General features: G+C 49.8%; 1 protein-coding gene across 4 annotated transcripts in view; it reads right to left on the reverse strand.

Moving 5' to 3' along the window:
- Positions 1-4272: 4272 nt before the first annotated feature.
- CUNH14orf132 (chromosome unknown C14orf132 homolog) overlaps positions 4273-19349 on the reverse strand; it is a 48445-nt gene continuing 33368 nt past the window's right edge. For 3 of the 4 annotated variants that reach the window (XM_033191430.1, XM_033191429.1, XM_033191427.1), the window contains one exon: positions 4273-10523. In XM_033191430.1, the coding sequence (XP_033047321.1) occupies positions 10299-10517 (219 nt within the window). In that variant the 5' untranslated portion in view covers positions 10518-10523 and the 3' untranslated portion in view covers positions 4273-10298. The remainder of the gene's footprint in view (positions 10524-19349) is intronic. The other variant, XM_033191428.1, reaches the window with a different exon arrangement.

The raw sequence follows: 19349 nt of genomic DNA on the forward strand, positions 1-19349 counted from the left end.
GGCATGAAACAAAAATGAGAAGCGAGTTTGTTTGACACATTCTAATTCTTTGGAAGCAGGGTCAGGCTAATCCTGGGGTCAGGTCCTAGGTGCTGAGCCTCATTGGTGGTCAGTATCTGGGGCCATCAGAAACCAGCAGATAAGGCCAAAGCCAGGGACAACGTGCCAAGCCAGAAAAGATGAGCCTGTGGCTAGACTCACAGTTCAAACTTCCAGGGACAAATGGAACTAGGTGAGAGCAGGAATAGAGTGAGGCAGCAGCCAGGCAGGAGAGCCCAGAATGGCCAAGAATGAATAGGACGGTGCCCTGGAGCTCCTCAACCTGGGGTTGGCCATCCCCATGTAGGGTGAAGGTCAAAGTGCACTAAAGTAGTATTGCCAACACCCTTTCTATGACAAGCGGCAGAGACTCAGCTCAAACTGGTTCAGGTAGACAGGGAATTGATCAGCTCACATAAGGAGAATCAGATGTGGCTTGATCCACGGGAGTCCAGTTAGACCCATTAGGAGCCAATCTCTTTCTTCCTATCTCTGGGCTCTGCTTCCTGCAACTTCACTCTCAGCAGCTTCTCTCACAGTGGTGAGATGGTGGCTGCCATGACAGGCTCACATCTTCCTGGCTTTCCTTCCAGCAGAGAGACAGAGTTGCCCATGCAGACCTCACTTCCCAGTGCTCCCTTACAAATCCAGGCATCTATGCTGCTTACATCTGTCTGGTTGTGTAATCACTCCTGGCCCAGCCACTGGGATCAGGGGGTTGCAAGGTCGCCACTGTTCAGGCCAGAGCCATGCACTCACCTTGTACATATCATTGTAGCCATGGGGCATTCAGGCTACCCAGCCCAGGAGGGATCAAGTACACAGACAGTGGGTTGTGGCTCCCCAAGAGGAAATAGCACGCTTTACCAAAAGGAGTGACAACAGATGCTGAGAGTCCAAGACCAGCACGCACCTAACCCAGCAGCCATGTCTGATTTCTTGAGATAGGTGCTAAGGTGCTAGGCCCCAGCAGCACCTGCAGGAGCCACACAAGGAGGTGCCTTTCCTACTCACAAGGGTCCAACGAGGTCCAGGGCACCACCTGGGCACTCCCTGTAGGCAGCAGTCTCCAGCCACTGTCACCCGCATGCAGACTTTGGCTGGTTAACCAGGTATCTTCTGAGACGTAATCTCAGGGGAGAACTGGGTCCTGCAGCCCCAACCATGAACATGACATAGGAACTTTGAACCTGGACCATGAGCACCGTGGGGGCAGGAGCCAGGGTGTACTCTTGCCTGTCCAGCTCAGAGTAGAGACTCAGTTAAGGAATGGATGAATGAATGAGTGAATGAATGAATGAATGAATGATGCTATTTGCAAAAGCACTTCCGGGACAAGACAACACTCTGTAAGAACTGAGTACAAAACTCTCTCTATCCAGAAGCTTGGGGTGGCCAGGCAGGATGTCAGGTCACCTCTCTGAACTGTCACCCTACCCTGAGCCACTGGCACCACTTCTCCCCTGGGGATAGGAATGCCTTGATCATCCTCTCCAAAACCGCATGCCCCTCCTGCTCCAGCCCCACACTTACTTTCTGTTTCCCCCAACACCTGTCTCTATTCCGTAGCGCATTCTTTCACTGTTTCTTTCTTTTGGTTTTTCAGAAAGTAAGGCTTGATCTTTATTTCTTAACTGGCTTCTTGTCTACCTTCCCTTTGCCATCAGAAGGAGGGGGCTTTGTTTTGTTCACTTTACGCCCTGAGTGTCTAGAACAGTGCCTGGCCCGTGGCAGGTGCTCAGTCATTGCTTATTGAATGAACAAGTCAATGAACTTCAGTTTTGTTTTCTAAAAACTGGAGGCTTGTCTCCCTGGCGTTCTAGCCTGAAGTGCTAGCCTGGTTAGGTGGCCCAGCCCCTGCCCATTTCAGCTTCTCACTGTCATGCAGTTATAACCCATTGTCTTCATCTGATCATTTGCCTCCCCCCACCCCCCCAACACACAAGACAGAGAGTAGGTGCCCTGCCTGGTTGTGCTTGGGGCATGGGAGGGGCCGACACAGGTCACCTGTTCAGAGGATGGAAAGCTGGAATGGAAAGTTCTCACAAACCCTAAGGGCAGCACGGCTCAAATGCTGGTTGCCATGGTAGTTAATATTATTTGTGTTGCTTGTGGAAGAGGCCTCAGCAGCTGGCTCTTATCAATATGAATTGTTGGACCATCTCTGCTGCCCGGTATGGCCAGCACACTGCGGGAGCCTGAGCCGCTGGAAGTCAAATGGAAAATCCCCAGCGAGGGCAAGCTTTGGAGACCATGGGTATCAGGCAACTAAATAAACAGGCAGCCTCGCCAGAATCACTAAGGGGCCCATCTCGGCCCTAGAAACCTGTCCCTCCCCTTTCTCTCCCCCTCCTCCACCCCTAAAGGCTCAGGAAGCTCTGGGGAGTGGATGCAGGGCTTGGCCATTCCAGCAGGCACTGAAGGGAGGCTGCGGTGTTCATCCCCGCCCCCCTCATTAGTTCATTTATGGAAAACCTAACACTGCCATCCCTGGGCTGGGCATTGGGGACGACACAGGGGTGAGCCAGAGGAGGCATTAGCTCTCCAAGGGTACACAGCTAATGGGGGGCCAGCTCATCCCCAGGAGAGAGGAACACCTAACTACCCACAGAGTAACTGGCTCCTGGGCAGAAGTGAAGAGCTGTGGTTGTTTGAACCTTTATTTCTTTACAGGCCCCACATTACAGATGGACATTCTGTTCCAGGAAATCTTCCCATAGCCTTACAATACCAGGGTTGACTAGGAACAGGCACATTGCATGAGGATGTATGTGTTTACAATCCTGACTGGTAAAACCAAAAATTCAATTAAATGTTAGCAAGGAGGGTGGGGCAGGAACCAAGGGACATGCTCGACTGGCTGTAACTTCTTGAGACATAAATTCAGCAGCATTGGACTGGGGATGCCTCCTTTTCTTGAAAAACCTTGCTGCTAGCCATTTTTGCTATTTCAGAATGATGCTTATCAGTCTTGAGAACGCAGTCCTTTGGGCCATGTGAAAGCCTCTGTCATCTTTGCAAGGTACACGACTGGGAGGGAGACCCTAGCCTATCAGCGATGGGTGCAAGGTGGAGGTGCCATCCAGTGGGCTAGGGAAGATGCCAGAGGGGCAGGTTCGAGGGGAAAAATCAAGAGCCCTTTCCCAGTTCTCTTGCTGCCTCCCTGCTCCAGAAACTGCAGCCCTCTCTACTTGAGAACCAGCCCTGCTTCCCTAGGGCCAATGGTGGCCTATGGCCCACCATGGCACCCACCCTGACATTCAAGGCCCCTTCCAGCTGGCTGTATCCCTTCATCCTCAGCAGCCTCAGCTCCACTGCTGCCTTGACCTTCATCCAGCCTGGCCTTCTAGCCCGACCCCCATGCACCCTCTGCTGTGCACCTGCTTCTGCAGATTCCATGCCAAGTTAAGTCTTGCTTCCTCCAGGCAACCCTCAGTGATCTCTTTAGTTGCTGCCTACAAAGTCCATGCAGCTCTTGACATTATGGAACACCTTCTTGCTCTAACCCCTCCCTTGACTCACTTATCTGTTGGGCTGTTGGCAGGCTGGGAATGGCCAGGCTGTGGTCTCTCCTCGTCCAGCAGGCTAGCCTTGCTTGCATTCTCAGGGTTCCAAAGACAGAACCAAAAAGAGGCTTCTTAAGGCCTAAGCCCAGGACTGACTCAGAATCAGGTTTCAGTCCTGGTTCACCAGTTACATGGCTTTGAGCAAGAAACCTCTGCATGCCTCAGACTACTCATTTGTAAAATGAGGATTAAGTGAGTTAACATGTGTGGAAAGAGCTCAGAGCTGCACCAGACATCTCATAAGTGCTATACGAATGTTTGTTATTATCAGTGAACTAATAAAGAAAATGATATGGTCCATGTTCCTCATAGTGTTGAAATGTACTGGGCTGGTCATTCAGGTATCATTCACTCATTCACAGAATATCGGGTGTTTGCTAGGAGCCAGGCACTATGCTGGGTGGTGGGGATAACGTGTTGAATAAGATAAACCTTGCTCTTAGATGGCTCAGATAGTTGGGAAAACTGAATGTAGCTTCTGCGATTCGATTTGCTACAGGTGTGATGATGGAGTGGGATCAGGAGGGGATAGGGAGCAGGGGACCTGTCCTGCCCCAGTGGGGCAGGAAAAGCATCAGAATGGAGGTGACGCTGGGGCTGAACCTTTTAAAGCTGAGTAGATTGTCTGCTTTATATAAAGCACAGATGAGAACCAGACACACTGGAGTTCATGTTTTCTTCTTTTCTCTCTTCAATTATCGTAATAGAAAATGACAACAGCAACAATGCTAACAAAGTGAGAAGATTTCACAGATACATTTTTACATCTTTTAAGGTTAGATATTTTTAATCAAAAGAGCACATCGAAATCCTACATTAAGAAAGTCTTCACTGTAGAAAAGTGAGTGATCGCATGGTGAAACCCGGTGCTTGGGTAGCAAAGGTCCAAGAATAGTTAAAATACCTTTTATGAAGTCAATTGCTTACATTTACAAGTTGATCATGAAAACATCAGTAAGACACAGAAACATTTCCGATGCTCTCGGCACGAAGAACTGGTATCCGGAGAACAGCAAGTTACAATAATAAGGTTTCTGCAAAAGATTGAATAGTATAAAGAATATTAGTATGCCTTCAACTGGCAGAAATAGGACTGGGCACGTGGAAAAAGGTCAGAAATAAGAGAAGATGCAGATTTGCTCAAAGGTTGCTACCCAGGACTCCCACGCCCATCCCATTCCTAAGCTCTTCCCTAAGCATGCTCCTCAGATGCGCTGGTGAGGGGCCAGGTCCCTGGAGATCCCAGAGACACAAAGTTAGGAGTGGGGAAAAATTCAGCCCCACACTCCCATCCACTTTGTAGGGTTTTCTGCCTTTAGTCTGGGGGTCCCCACAAATGTCCAAGATGGTGGAAACAGTCACATGGATTTCTAAGAGACCCATATGACATGCTGGGAGTTCCAGATCACTGTCCTCAGCTGGCATTATTTGAACTCAGGGCAGTGACCATGATCACTGCTGCTGCTCAGAAGAGCTTTGATTTATTCAATGACTCACAAATGGGGAAAAGTGGAAAGCATGCATCGTTTTGGAATCAGAGATAGGTTGGTCCAGGGCAGGGTTCCCTGACCTCGGCACTGTTGGCATTTTGGGGCTGGATAATTCTTATTTGTGGGGGGCTGCCCTGTGCATTGTAGGATGTTCAGTGGCATCTCTGGCCTCCACCCATGAGATGCCAGTAGCAGTCCCCACCAAGCTGTGAGAATCAAAAAGGTCTCCAGACATTGCTGATGGCCCCCAGCCCTTCCTTGAGAACGACTGGCTTCATGAAAGTCACCACTAAGTCTCCCAGTGAAAACTCGATAGGTGTCCTGGGCTCAAGACCCCTGTCTCCTGAGAAGCTCCACCTGGCAATACTCCCAAGCCTCTCAGAGACTCAGTTTCCTCAGGTTAAAAGGTTGGAAGCTCCCTTCTGCCAGCGTATAGAGCCCTTGTCAGGACCATCTGCATTGTCGGGACAATGCTTCAAACGGCAAATGCAGTAATGGTGTGGTTCTTTAAGAAACTGGCAGAAAGACAGCCAGTGAGACAGATACAGGGGACACAGGGGTGTTGCTCAGCCACATGGACGGGGCTCGGTGTGGAGTGGGCTCTGGTTCTCCCAATAACCAAGGCCTGCAAATTCCCTGCAAATATGCTGTCAGGATTTATTTCCAAGGCAGAATGGGGCTCAAACCTCCTCTTGGGGAGGCAGGAAACCAGCTTGAAAAAGGACCCAGGAGCAGATGACGACTTTGCCAAATGTCTGGATGGAGCCATCTGGGTGGGGCAAGGCTGCCGCCATGGTCAGGAGACCAGCATCCGGAACCCCCTGGGGCCCGCACCACCTGTGCAGCCTCTCCAAGGACCAATGTCCACGTCATTCTCTGCTTTTATTTTCTATCTTGATAATAAACGCGTGGCTTCTATAGTGACTCAGAACACACCATACACTTTTATTTCAAAATTTATGGAGTCAATTTTGTGTACTTTTTGGCTCTTCCATTCTGCTTCTGGCAGTAACTGTTTTCTCGCTCCAGGGAGTATTTTATCATCTTCAGTCATGATGGTTTGCATTGTTTTGTCCTTTGTCACTTTCCCTCCTCCTCAAAAAGAAACCCAGTAAATGCTCAAGGTCTGATCTCAGAAGGACGCACTGGGAATGCGTGGGTGCTGTGATAATTCTGGTTATCCAGATTTTTCAGAGAGGTCCCTTTTCCTGCTTGGAAGTTGTGGACTCTGTCCCTCTGGGTTCTCAGCACTCAGCTGAACCACCTTCTCTTCCATCCCTCTCAGTGAGTGACCATGGTCAGGGGCCTGTGGAGCGGGCCAGGGCAGGAGGGGCTGGGGCAGGTGAACATAGAACATTCAAGCTCTGACTGTTCCCTTTAGCTCCCTGAGCAGAGCTCCCTGGGCCTCCTTGTCACAGCAGCTCAGCCCAACCCTGGGACTTGCTCAGGGACAATCACTGGGCATCTGCCAGGATGAAGCAAAGGGGGCCGGTGGCAGCTGCAGTGAGCACAACCCACCTCAGGGCTGGGGCCGGCAATCCTGGGCAAGCCCTTTGCTTCCCACTGAATGCACAACGTGCTGGACCACCGACCCCTGGGCCAGGCGCCCAGACTCTTGTCAGCTCGCCACTAATTCTCCATGTGGCCTCAGCTGCTCTTCCCCCAAAATTAAAGGTCTCGATTAGATGCTCTCTAAAGCCTCTTACCACTGCAAGGTTCTGAAACTGATAAATCCATGTGCACTGCTGCCTGCCCCTTTCCTGGACTTACACTTGAACGTGGCAATCTGGCTACAAGCTCTTCAGGACCAAACCTCAACCCCAGTCTCCGAGGCCCCATATCCAGAGATGGTCCATCCCAGGGGGATCACCCTGGTGGGCACGGATGCAGGTGCCTCTAGAGCTGACAGAACTGGGTCTGAATCACAGCTCCTTAGCTGTGAGCAATTGGCTCTGGCCTCAGTTTTCTCCACAGAAAAATGCGACAGTAATTACTGTGCATCTCTCTGCATCCTCATTCCTGCCCCAGGGGTAATTTGAGAAGTAAATGAGATACAAATAGAGCAACAAAAAGATATGCAAAACTGGCACCAGCAAGAATAATAACTGGCAATAATATTACTGCTAATAACGAAGGCAGATCATGCTTCTGAAGAAGGAAAGTGCCATTTGTCTTGCAGGGATCAGGCAGCAGCGCTGACAACAGACAGACACCACTGAGCCTCTTCAGTCTCCAGGGACCCACTCCAGGATATGCCAGAGTGGTCTGGCCGGCCTCCAAGCCTTCCATTTGAACCTGGGCTGGAAAAGCGTCTGCTGCCTTTCCAGCAAAGTGCTGCTGCCCCTCCCCCCAGCCTTTCTCCCTCAGATCCTGGGGGATCTGAAAGGAGAGAGAATCATTTCTCTCTTGGGGGTAGAGTGGAGCAGGGAGTCTTATTTGCTTCTTGACCTTGATTTCATGGGAAAGGGGAAGGACAGCATTGTCTTGGAGTAGGAAGAGCTGCGCCATCATCCTGCCTGCCTCGTTCCCTGGAGGCACAAGTCCTCTTAAGACAGGCCTGGCTACAGCGGTGTCTGGCCTCTTCTCAAAGACTTCCAGTGGTGGCCACTCACAACCTCACAAAGGAGCAAGTTCCTCTTTTTTTTTTTTTTTTTTTGAGACAGAGTCTCGTTCTGTTGCCCAGGCTGGAGTGCAGGGGCACGATCTCAGCTCACTGCAGCCTCTGCCTCCTGGTTCAAACAATTCTTCTGTCTCAGCCTCCTGAGTAACTGGGATAACAGGCACATGCCACCATGTCTGGTTAATTTTTGTATTTTTTTTTTTTTTTTTTTGTGGAGATGGGGTTTCACCATGTTGTCCAGGCTGATCTTGAACTCCTGTCCCTGCCCGCCTTGGCCTCCCAAAGTGTTGAGATTACAGGCGTGAGCCACTGTGCCCAGCCTAGAATGCTCTTTTGAATCACTTAATTGCTTGTAGAGGAGCAATGGAGGGGCACACAGACGGGCAAGCACAGAGAACATTCCAGAAAATGCAGGGCACTTTCTCTGAGGCACAGCTATTTAACAGGCAACCCCATCCAGGGGGAAGCCAGTACAGAGACCCCAGCTAGAGTCTGAACACGGGTGATCCCTCTCCCCTGTCCTGGGGAGCCTGGGGTCACCTTGCAGAACAAGATGGTCCCAGGACTCTGACTCTGCACTTCTGGCTGCTGTGAGCCTCTTTCTATGTGTGGGTGCTTCTGTTGGGCTCCTGGGTGTTGGCCAGGGAGGGTCCCCTTTCTGACTGCATCCCAAGAAAACCAGTCTCTGGGAACTTCACCGGAGACTTCCAAGGAGACTTGAGCTCAGTCTTAAAGATATGGGCACACCTTCGGGACCGGTACCTCTGAAATCTGGACAGAGACAGAGCACTGGGCAGGAGGTTGAGCATATTCCACTCTGAGGGCGGTCAGGGACGTATGGAAGCCAGAGCTGGCCCAGGCCACACCATGACGGGCATCTTGAGAAACAGCCTCTGCAGATTCAGGGCCTGGTGTAAATGTGCCCTGGAGGTGCCACCCAGTCACAGAAGGCAGTACTGTGTGGCAGAAAGAGCCTGGCTTTAGAGCCCAACTTCCCAGGTTCAAATCCTAGCTTGTCGCTTTCGTGCTGTGTGACCTCAGGAAGGCGACTTCACTCCTCTGAGCCTCTGGTTCCTCATCTGTGCACTGGGGCGATGATGCTGTGTGGTGGTTGTAAGGAGTTAGTGTGCATGCAAGTCTAGTGGCACCTGGACACATAAGCAGTGAGGACCGGCATCTTTCTCCCCTTTCCGAACTGCTAAGACGGACCCCCGCTGAGGCAGGAGGGAGAGTGCAGCTCGCTCTGGCGGGAAATCCATCCTTTGCTCCTTAATCAGACACTAACAGGCACATCTATCTTCATTGTTGTTTGAGAGATGGTAGTAAAAAAAGTTGATAAAGAAACCATAGGAGACCAAGATGGAGCAACTCCGAGGAAGTCACTGTAATCTGCAATGCAGAGTGGTCGAGGTCTCCAATGCCCTGGATCATCTACCGCTCTGATATTGAAAAGCGAGAGAGGCTTGAAAACTGAATTTAACTGACATTTATGTTAAGGGCTGGAGGCTGAGGGGCCTCCATAGGGAAAAATCCTGCAGCCAGAAGCACCCAGTTCCTGGGATGCTGGAGTCCTCTTCAGGGCTAGAAGCCATCCTTTTCTCCTGCCTTCTCTTTCCGTTGCCGCAGCAAACACAGAACCCTCTCTCTCGACTGCCATCTCCATGGGCCATTTGGAAGCCAGGGAGCTGCCTCCTGCATTTCTGTCCCGACTCCTCCACGAACATGTCTGGTGACCACAGGCAAATCACCCACCTCTCTGACCCATGCATTGAATAATTCAGTGGACATGAATCTTGTTCATCTTTAAAATTCCACGATTCCTCAGAGAATAAAGAGCTTCCTCACGTGGGTGGCCTGAAGAGTCCACTGCCTGGCAGATCTAGCTCTTAAAGACATCCTCTCCCCTCCTCTTCTTAAAAAGAAGAGAAAGTCTGACCAGGAGATAAAAACCACCACCAACGCTCCCAGAAACCCCACCCTATTACCAGTAACCCCCCATCCCTGGGTCTCCGGATGCACTTGGGTCTTGGAAGGGACCGGGTGTCTCGTGACAAAGGTGCCATTTCAAAGTCAAATTAGGAACATCCAATGGCCCTACTAGATGGCCAAGGGACTGAATGTTAAACCAGAATTGGGTTGGGAACACTGAAGTCCTGAGGGCTGCTCCTGCCCCAGCACCCCGCACCCTAGGTTCCATAAGATTGCATAAAAACAAGACACACGAGTGATTATTTACCACCAGCAAGTGACCATCAAACCGTGCCTATGTTTTAAACCTAACTAGCTGTCCCATCTAGTCTCCTGTTCCTGGAATGTAGTTTCAAGGATCCCCAATCTGCCCTCTGAAGGCTTTGCCCCATCATGCCTCTAGGGGTGGGAGGCCCATACTTCCATGTCTTCTGACTCAGCGTGACCACAACGTGGGATATTTGAAATCAGGGCTGCTGGGGGGAAATTCCAGAAGGATGGCTGCTGCCTCTGGTCAAAACTCCTGGTTCTAGAACATGGGAGCAGCCAAAGGCCAACAGCAAGTCAGAGCTATGTGCCAAGCCTCACCCCATGGTGGTGGAGGGTGCGCGGTCCTCAGAAGGTGAAGGCGTACACCACACCCACCACCACGATGTTCCCCAGCGTGGCTATGATGGCAATCCATAGCAAGACGGCGTCGTTGGAGGACCGAGGAGGATCTTCCGGCTGGCCCTGGCCGTTGGCAGCTGCGTGGACATTGGCAGAGGAGTTAAACAGGGAGTACTCGGTGCTGAAGTCCTCGTTGGGCGAGTCCATGAAAGCTCCTCCCATCATTGGCAGCTGCAAAGTAGGAGAGAGACAGCCAATTATCCAGGGCCATGGGAGCTTGGGTAGATGTGCCCTCCAAAAGGGAAGTGGCCTGGCCAAACAGCCCCACATGAAGCTACGACTTCTACTGCACCTGCAAAACGGGGCTTTGCTTTCATGGTTTTATAATTGATGGTGCATATGGTAATCTATAAAAAATTAGTGTTCACAGCAGCCTGTTGAGGCAGACGTTCTCATGCCCACGCTACTATGAAAGCATCAAGGAACTCACCCAACAGCTAGCTGGTGACTCACTAGGACTCACAGCAACCCCTCCAGCCATTCCCCTCCCCCAATGCCAGGCTCCTCCATGACAATATGGGTTGTAAAATACCTTCATCCCTTTTCTAATTTTAAAAATAATATATGCTTAGCATAGAACACTAAGAAAATACAAAACAGGATAAAAAAATGAGAATCATGATCCCACCACATAATCACTGCTAACATTTTGATGGCTTTTATTTCCAATCTTTTTTCCTCTGTGTGTGTGTGTGTGTGTGTGTGTGAGAGAGAGAGAAAGAGAGAGAGACAGACAGACAGACAGAGCGAAAACACATTTAAATGTGTTTTTTCATCCATGTTTCAAAATGGCCATCAAAATTCCATTTTAACAGTTGTGTATTATTCCATCACGAACATGAGCCAAAATGTAACCACTGCCCTAGAGTTGGAGATTTAGCAATTTCCACTTTTCCTATGAAAAATAATGCACCGATCAACATCCTTGTACATCCTTTAGCATGTACATGCATCCTTGTACACACATTGTTATTTATTAGAGCAGACTCCCAGACACACAATTTCTGAGTTGATGAGTATGAACACTGTATACCTTCCAGTGGATAGGAACAAATACCCCGGAAGAGTGACCCTAATTCCCACCGCTTGCGCCACACACCACTGCACATGGGATGCCGGAATGTTTGCATTCATGGATCAGAACTTCCCATTTCTGTTTTCAAAGGTTCTCTGCTGCTCAGACTTCAGGTGGGAGGTGAGGTGCTCCAAGGGAGGGGGTGATCCTGGACACAGCAGTGAAGAGGAGGCCCCTCCCTGCCCCAGCCCAGGAGGCCCACATCCAGGCTTCCCAGGCCCTCTCCAGAGGCAGAATGTGCATGTGCATTCCCAGGCTGGCACTGACACCTATTGGCCCATAATCAATGTTTCTTTTGAAGGGGACCTGAGTGAATGAACACGACACAGTGATGCCTGCGTTGGATGCACAGTTACTAAGCACTGCATGAGACAGTATTGGGCATGGAGCTCCTGCTATGGTCAGGGGCTGTGCTAGAGATATTAAAATACTCTCAATCATTCAACTATCCTGGCAGAGGCTACTACTGCAACCCCGTTTTACAGATGGATAAGCAGAGGTCAAGGGCATAGCACTAATCTGTGGTGGTGTCAGGTTTGAGTGCCAGGAGTGTCCGACTATGAGCCCAGGCACTCCCTGCTCTGCATGCAGCCCCATGGGCTACAGGGTCAGGCTCCTGGAACATGAGAGGCACACGGGTGCCTGGGCAGTTGCTGCTCAGAAGCTCTCTGGCCTGCCTTGAGTCTCAGTGGCCTCTTCTTAAAGGATGACCATTACCAGGTCACCAGGTGGCCCTTGAGCATCTGCTTCTGATGGGCTCCTGCCAGGAGACACTCGGCACCTATATTCCTAACATGGTGCTGTCCTTGAGGGGATGGAGCAAGGCAGTTGTTGACCTTGACAGTGCAGTGACTAGAAGGGACGGGACTGCTACGGGGCTCAGGGCAGGCCAGGCGCAATTTCTGAGTGGGGGCTGCAGGTTACCATGCTGTGTTCACCCCTTGAGGGGTACATTTTTATATAAGTACTTCTTATATGTATAACATATTCTATTAATATATTTAAATTAAATATAATGAACAATGCAAACAAGAATATTACAACAGCTTTTTTAGGCTAAAAATACAATTATAAGTGGAAACAAAAGAATTGCAGGTCAGTTGGGGTGCGGGTGAATCAGACACATGCCAGCCTAATGGGCGGCTTCCCCTTCCCCAGGTGACATCGTCAGTGCCTTTGCCCAGCCTGTCCACAACAGAAGGCCTCCCAGGCTAAGGTAAAGTCACCAACATTTGCTGGTGGCCTCTTGGAAAGCAGGCTCAGTGTGGGAAGCTGTGCTTTCTTCCTCTTGGGTGTGACGAGGGCTGCGGGGGCTTGTTCTGCCCCCACATCCCCCCATGACCCCTGCCAGATTCCCCGGAATTAACCAGAGTTCCTGTCCCTTCCCACTCATTGCTTCTTGTCTCTCCTCCCTCACCAGGCCCATGCTGCTGGGTGCTCAGACAGATGGCTCCCTGGACTCCACGCATGGGATCTGATCCACTCTCCCTCCCTATGGAGCTCTCTGGGCATATGTCCCGTCTCTCTCCTCTCTTTAGAGTAAATGTGAATGAGATGAGTATTTTCATCCAAATCACTGGGGAAAGAGGGAGGGAATCTGGACAGATCCTTTTGTAGGACTCCCGCCAACCAGGTCACCATGTGGCCCTTGAGCACCTGCTTCCGATGGGCTCCTGCCAGGAGGCACTCGGCACCTGTATTCCAAACACTCCTGCCAAATGGGTCAGGGTGATGCCCTCCAGCCTCTGCACCCCTCATTTCTCTGCCTCCCTGCAGGTATTTATTTAATACCTTTGCATGTCAGTTTCCTGTTGCTGCTGTGACTAATTACCACAAGCACAGTGACTGAAAACAGCACTAATTTATCATATAGTTTCAGAGACCTCACTAGACTAAAATCGAAGCGTTGGCAGAGCTGCACTCCTTCTGGAGGCTCTAAGGGACAATCTGTTTTCTCCTCTTTCCCAGTTTCTAGAGGCCGCCCACATTCCTGGGCTCATGACTGGGCTCATGGCCCCTTCCTCCATCTTCAAAGCCAGCAGTGTAGCATCTTCCAATCTCTCTCTCTCATCTTCCAATCTCTCTTTCTCATCTTCTAGCCTCACTCTTATAAGGGCCTTTGTGATGACACTGAGCTCCCCTGACTAATCCAGGCCACTCCTACCATTTCAAAATCCTTAATCACACCTGCAAAGTCCCTTTGGCCATGAACGGTAACCCACACACAGGTTCTAGGGGTTAGGATATGGACATCCTTGGTGGGGGCATCATTCTGCCGAACACAACCCAGACTTCTGTTCTAGAAAGGAGTCAGGATGGTGTGCATAATTGGATGTCCACTTCCCATTAGACAGAGAACTCTTGAAGGCAAGGATATGGTCTACTCATCACAAACTCCCTCAGCCCCATCCTTAACATACAAAAAAAGTGACAAGTAAAAGCATGCAGAATTAATGAATATGAAATCAGCAGGAGGGCTCCCCACAGGCGGTACTTCATAAACCCCAATCCTGGAGCTCCCAGACGTGGGACAGGCCTCATGGGGAGTCCCCTTTGCCCTGCACCTGTGGTGGGAGCTCAGAACTGCCAGAGAGGATGGTCAGTGTTGGATGGATTCTGCTGTCTCGGAGCGTGGGAAACGAGGGTGGGTTCTGGTGTCAGAAAGGCTTGGGGTGAATCCACATACGGTGGAGCTTGGGTGAGTTACTTACCGACTTGCCTCAATTTCCCTTCTGTAAGTGATGAAGAGAATGCAGTCCAACCAGCGAGATTGTTGCAAGCAGTGAATAAGATCATGCATAAGAAAGCATGGCCCCAAACAGTTACACAACAATTACCAACCAGTATTCCTTCCCTCTGTCGTCCTTGTAGGGAGTATTGCATGCATCTCTTATCCAGCTGTTTAAGCTAAAGTGAGGAAATCAGGAACATGGCATTTCTGGTCACGTGCTTTTTGTGTGATCGATAACTAGATACTCATTTTTAGTTGTCAGCAGATGGCCGCCCGTGCCCCCAACGTATGCTGAGACAGGCAGCTGAGAGGTGCTCCAAAGCTGGTCAGCCCTGTTGCTCCATCCATCTCTCTCAAGCTTGTTGGTTTTATTTTGTTTTGATATTTTTTTCTTTGTAAAATAGGTTCTAAATGGAATGTGCTGAGTTAGACATAAAAATAAATTCAACCATTCTGGCTAACACAGTGAAACCCCACCTCTACTAAAAATACAAAAAATTAAGCGGGCTTGGTGGTGGGCGCCTGTAGTCCAAGCTACTCCGGAGGCTGAGGCAGGAGAATGGTGTAAACCCAGGAGGCGGAGCTTGTAGTGATCCGAGATCGCGCCACTGCACTCCAGCCTGGGCGACAGAGCGAGACTCTGTCTCAAAAAAATAAAAATAAAAATAAAAAAATAACTTCAAACAGCAGAATTCCACGACTCGAAAACAAAAAGTCAGTCTCAATTCCAACATTTGGAAGTTACAAAAATTTGATCAGAATCTGGCTTGTGGTCAGCATGAGGGGTGTTGGCTGAGGTCATCCTGGAAGCAGGTGGTGAGAGAATGTCACTCTCAAAGCCCGCCCGACCAGCTCCAGTCTACTTTTAGCCACTTTTAAAGATGCCCTTTCGGTGGCATGCCACTGCTGGAAACGAGCAGCTGGGCTTTCCCACACCAGTGGGCAGGAGTGGCCACTGGCCTTCAGGGAATGGGACTCTTGGATGAAGTTTTGACTCAGAGCAGATTTGGGGGGTGTGATCCTAACCTTAAACCCTAGAAAAGCACTGTGCAGAAGAGAGAGTGGCTTAAGGGGGCAGAGCAAGAAAACTAGTCTCCTGTTGCTGAGTTAGACGCTGGCAACCAGGACAACACGAGGTGACCTGGGGGGCGATGGGGGCCTTGTTTCCCTATCGGAGGAGATATTCATATCAAGATGAAAAACAAACAAACAACAACAAAAAAAAAACATGTGTTGGCCAGGTGCGGTGACTCATGCCTGCAATCCCAGCACTTTGGGAGGCCAAGGTGGGAGGATTGCTTGAGGCTACCAGTCCAAGATCAGCCTGGCTAACGTAGTGAGACTCCATCTCTACAAAATATAAAAAAAATTAGCGGGGTGTGATGGTGTACACTTATGGTCCCAGCTACTAGGGAGGTTGATGTGGGAGGATCGCCTAAGCCCAGGACATCGTGGCTGTAGTGAGGTATGATGGCACCACTGCACTCCAGTCTGGGCATCAGCGAGACCCTGTCTCAAAAAAAAAAAAAAAAAAGAAAACAGAAACACTTGTTGGCTTGTCGAAGAGAGAAGGCTATATTTTTCTGCCTACACTTTTCAGAAGGCAAGGATCTTCCACAGTATCACAGTATCCCCAATGCCTAGACCAGAGCAGACAAAAAATATCTGGTGAATGAATGAACCCTAGGACCATCAGTCAAGAATCCTGAGGGCATGATGAGATTTAGCCCCAGGGCCAACGTTGCCTCCTGGTGTGATCTAGGCCCACTTCTTAACTTCTCTGAGGCAGAGGGTTCTCAGTTAAAAACAGGGAAAATAATAAAGACAGCTCACAGAAGGGGGCTGCTGGGAGGTTCTTGACACTGGATGAAAAACGCTTTCTAGGGGAAAAAGGCAAGTCACAAAATAAACTCAGATAGCATTCTTGAAATCAAAAACACGCATGCATAATATTACCATGTAGTATGCATGGATTTACACAAATGTTAGTAAAAGTACCAACTTGCATTGAGAAGCCAGATTCGCAATCGCGGCTGCCTCTGGGAAAGGGGAAGATGGGACAAAGGAGACTGATTTCATCAGAAGTCATTTCTTATAAGGAAAGACAAGGCAGACATGATGAAATATAAATGGCCTATTCTGGTCAGTGGGTATATGAGTGTCTGCTATAGTTTGGTATTTTTGAACTTCCTAAAATTAAGAGCAGTGCTTCGAGCATTGGAGTGCACCACATGCGTGATGGTTATAATCGATCGTGGCTGTGGGATTAAGTGCTCTCTGAATTCAGGAGGGTGCCCCAGACTCAGAGTCCCTGCCCTGCAGTGTTGGGGCACCATGTGGCATGTGGTGGCTGAGTGCGATGTGGGGTGTTCCAGGTGGTCCGGGCCATTGTGGACAATGAGAAGACATCCCCCAGAGGCCTCAGAGGGCCTTGCCTTCCCGACAGTCTCCATCCTGCTCCGAGAGCAGAGCTGCTCCAAGGAGTGGGGTGGCCTTTAGGTCTCCACTTGTTCCTGCTAAGGAGGTGACTGTTATATAAATCTCCCCTAAGTGCCACCTCTACGGAGAAAGGAATGGAAAATGCTTTCAGAAGGAAATCGTCAAAGCGTGGTTATCAGAGGTGACCCCAGCAGGCCTTTCAGAGGAGAGGTAAACACAAAACAACAGAAGTGTAATTGTGATGGCTTGTGATATGGGGGCCACAAGACCCTCCTCCCTTAGATGCAGTCTCAGTTCCCGGCTTGGCCTCACCCGTCCTGTGGCATCCTGGCCCAGAACAGTTAGAAACTGATGCTCCTGGGCTGTGAATTTTAAAGTTAAATTTGTATGGGGGTAAAGACAACCATGTCCCCAGTGGGCTGTGCTGCTCCCGTGCTGCTCTGGGTCTGGAGAGCCAAGATCTGGCCCTGCTCCAGCCCTGCCCTGTCTTGCAGCTTTACGTACTAAGGAGCAGCTTGGATGGGGTGATATCTAAGGTCAGAAGTCCCTACCCAATACTAAGAAGGCTGAAGTCAGTTATAGACAGGCCTAAAGTGACAGCCTGTGTGGCAAATATTGCCACACAAAGCCTTCAATAAAATTCTCAAACAAAATATAAGATGCCCAGTTAAATTTGAATTTCAAATAAACAACAACACAATTTTTAGCATAAGTATATCCCACATATTAGTATAAGTGTATCCCACATATTGCATGGCATATACTTATCCTAATAATTATTTGTTGTTTATCTGACATTGAAATTTAGCTGTGCGTGTTTTATTTGCTACATCTGACAACTCAATATGTGGCTATCTAAAAAATAGCAGCAATTTCAGAATTTGTACAAGGGACCACGCCTTCAGTTTTGTCTCTTCAGAACACACCATCTGTGGCCCAGGCTCTCTGGGGGACCTAGCACATCAGAAAATTCCGGAGAAGCCTCCAGTTAGTGTACAAACATTATAAAGATAATTTCTCTCATTGCTAAATTCTCTCAGGCTCTCTGTGGTCTAAACATAAAGCCTGGATAGATTTGAATACCATCCATCCATCCTTTCATCATTCATTCAACAAATACCAAAGGCCCACTTGCACCAGGAAGTGATAGACAGACATTAGGCACACCAAGGGTTACTCATGACCTCTGAAGGGCTCAACATTTTAAAAGAATATAGACTTAAACACACAGTCATAAAATAGTATGGTGTGCACTTTCACAGAGAGAGGAAAAAGGCGATGGGATTTTGATGGGGTGAAGACATTTCGGCTAGAAAGAAGCAACACAGGCCGGGATTCTTTACAAGAGCCGCAGAATCAGGCATGAGGCTGAGCTCCCGCGTGATTCCTTTTTAGCTGTATGATGAGGGCAAGTGACTAACCATCCCATGCCTCAGCTTCCTTATCTGTAAAATGAAGATAAGAGCAGGAACCACCTCCTAAGGTGCTGTGGGGTGACAGAAACTCACAGCACCCGGCTGTGTGTGTTCCACGCTCGTGAGCTGTCATTGTAAGTTTCATCCTTGCCGTGTGACCCCATGGCTTCCAAGGCAAAGAGCTGGACCTGCTGTCTCAGGGTCTCTCCAGAGTGGGGTCTCTTTTGATTTTCTCCATTTTCCACTTTTGGGTCTGGTTTACTTTATGTGGATTCCACTGGGAACGTAAGAAAAGAAATGAAAGGCGCATGGCCAGGTATATGCTGATCTCCTCATAATGTCCTCTGATGGGGACAGCTGAAGCCCCACAGAGCAGGAGGGTCAGCAAAGGATGGAAAGGCACCTGAGTTTTCATTTCCCACTCACAGGCTCTTACAAATCCGCAGGAACTGCTGAGAGACTGGGCTCTGAATGGCACAGTGGCCTCCTGACCTGGGACGGGCAGGACTGCAAGACCGTGAACAGGCAGGCAGGTCCTCCTGAAGGGATGGGTGGTACCTGAAGGGGCCCCAAGGGAGATGTAAGATCCTGGTGCCAGCGCAGTCTGCCTGCTAGACTAGGCCACTTCTATTGCTGGATCTGTTCCCTGTCTCAACACAAGAACTCCTGCCTGGGACCCACGGGACCATTATGAAACTAGGACACTATGATAAAATGCTTGCAGTGCCGGTGCAGATAGAGTAAGCCCACTGCAGATTACAACTAAGAACCCCAGTCAGGCTCCAACAAGCAACGGCGAGGCTCCTGACAAGAAGGCCGCAGCAGCTGGCTCGGGGAGGGAAAATAAACCTGGAGAAAGACAGGCGTCATGAGTCTACTGGGGCTTTTGCCTTTTTTATCTCCCAGGATTGAGCACAAAAGCTCTAGAAGAAACCCCCTCCCTCTAGACAGAAGACTGAGAAGCCAGGCTTCTGTGAGCTGGCAGTTTGAGGGGAATCCCTGATTTTTGCTTGTTTTCTCTTTTTTATCTCCTGGCCTTGCCTCACAAGGCAATGTCAGTTGCTGAGCTGTGTTGCCACGGTCGCGATGGCAGCAGTGACAGTGACCTAAACACAAGAGAAAACCTTCCTGCTGGCCAGAGGAACCCAGGGAAGGGCCTCATGTTCTGAAGAGTGTGGGGAGCTCCCTTGATCTCTTCCATTTTCTCTCACTGCTTTGCCTGCAGGGTGCCCTGGCGGTGCAGCAGCACAGGAGGATGCAGCAGGCAGAAATGCCGGCTTTGCAGCCAGAGGTTTAGACAGAAAGGTCCCTGGGAGCTAGACAGTGTCAGGGGAACC

The sequence above is a fragment of the Trachypithecus francoisi genome, unplaced genomic scaffold (genome assembly GCF_009764315.1).
Source record: "Trachypithecus francoisi isolate TF-2019V2 unplaced genomic scaffold, Tfra_2.0 Lachesis_group3, whole genome shotgun sequence".
NCBI classification, from domain to species: Eukaryota; Metazoa; Chordata; class Mammalia; order Primates; family Cercopithecidae; genus Trachypithecus; species Trachypithecus francoisi.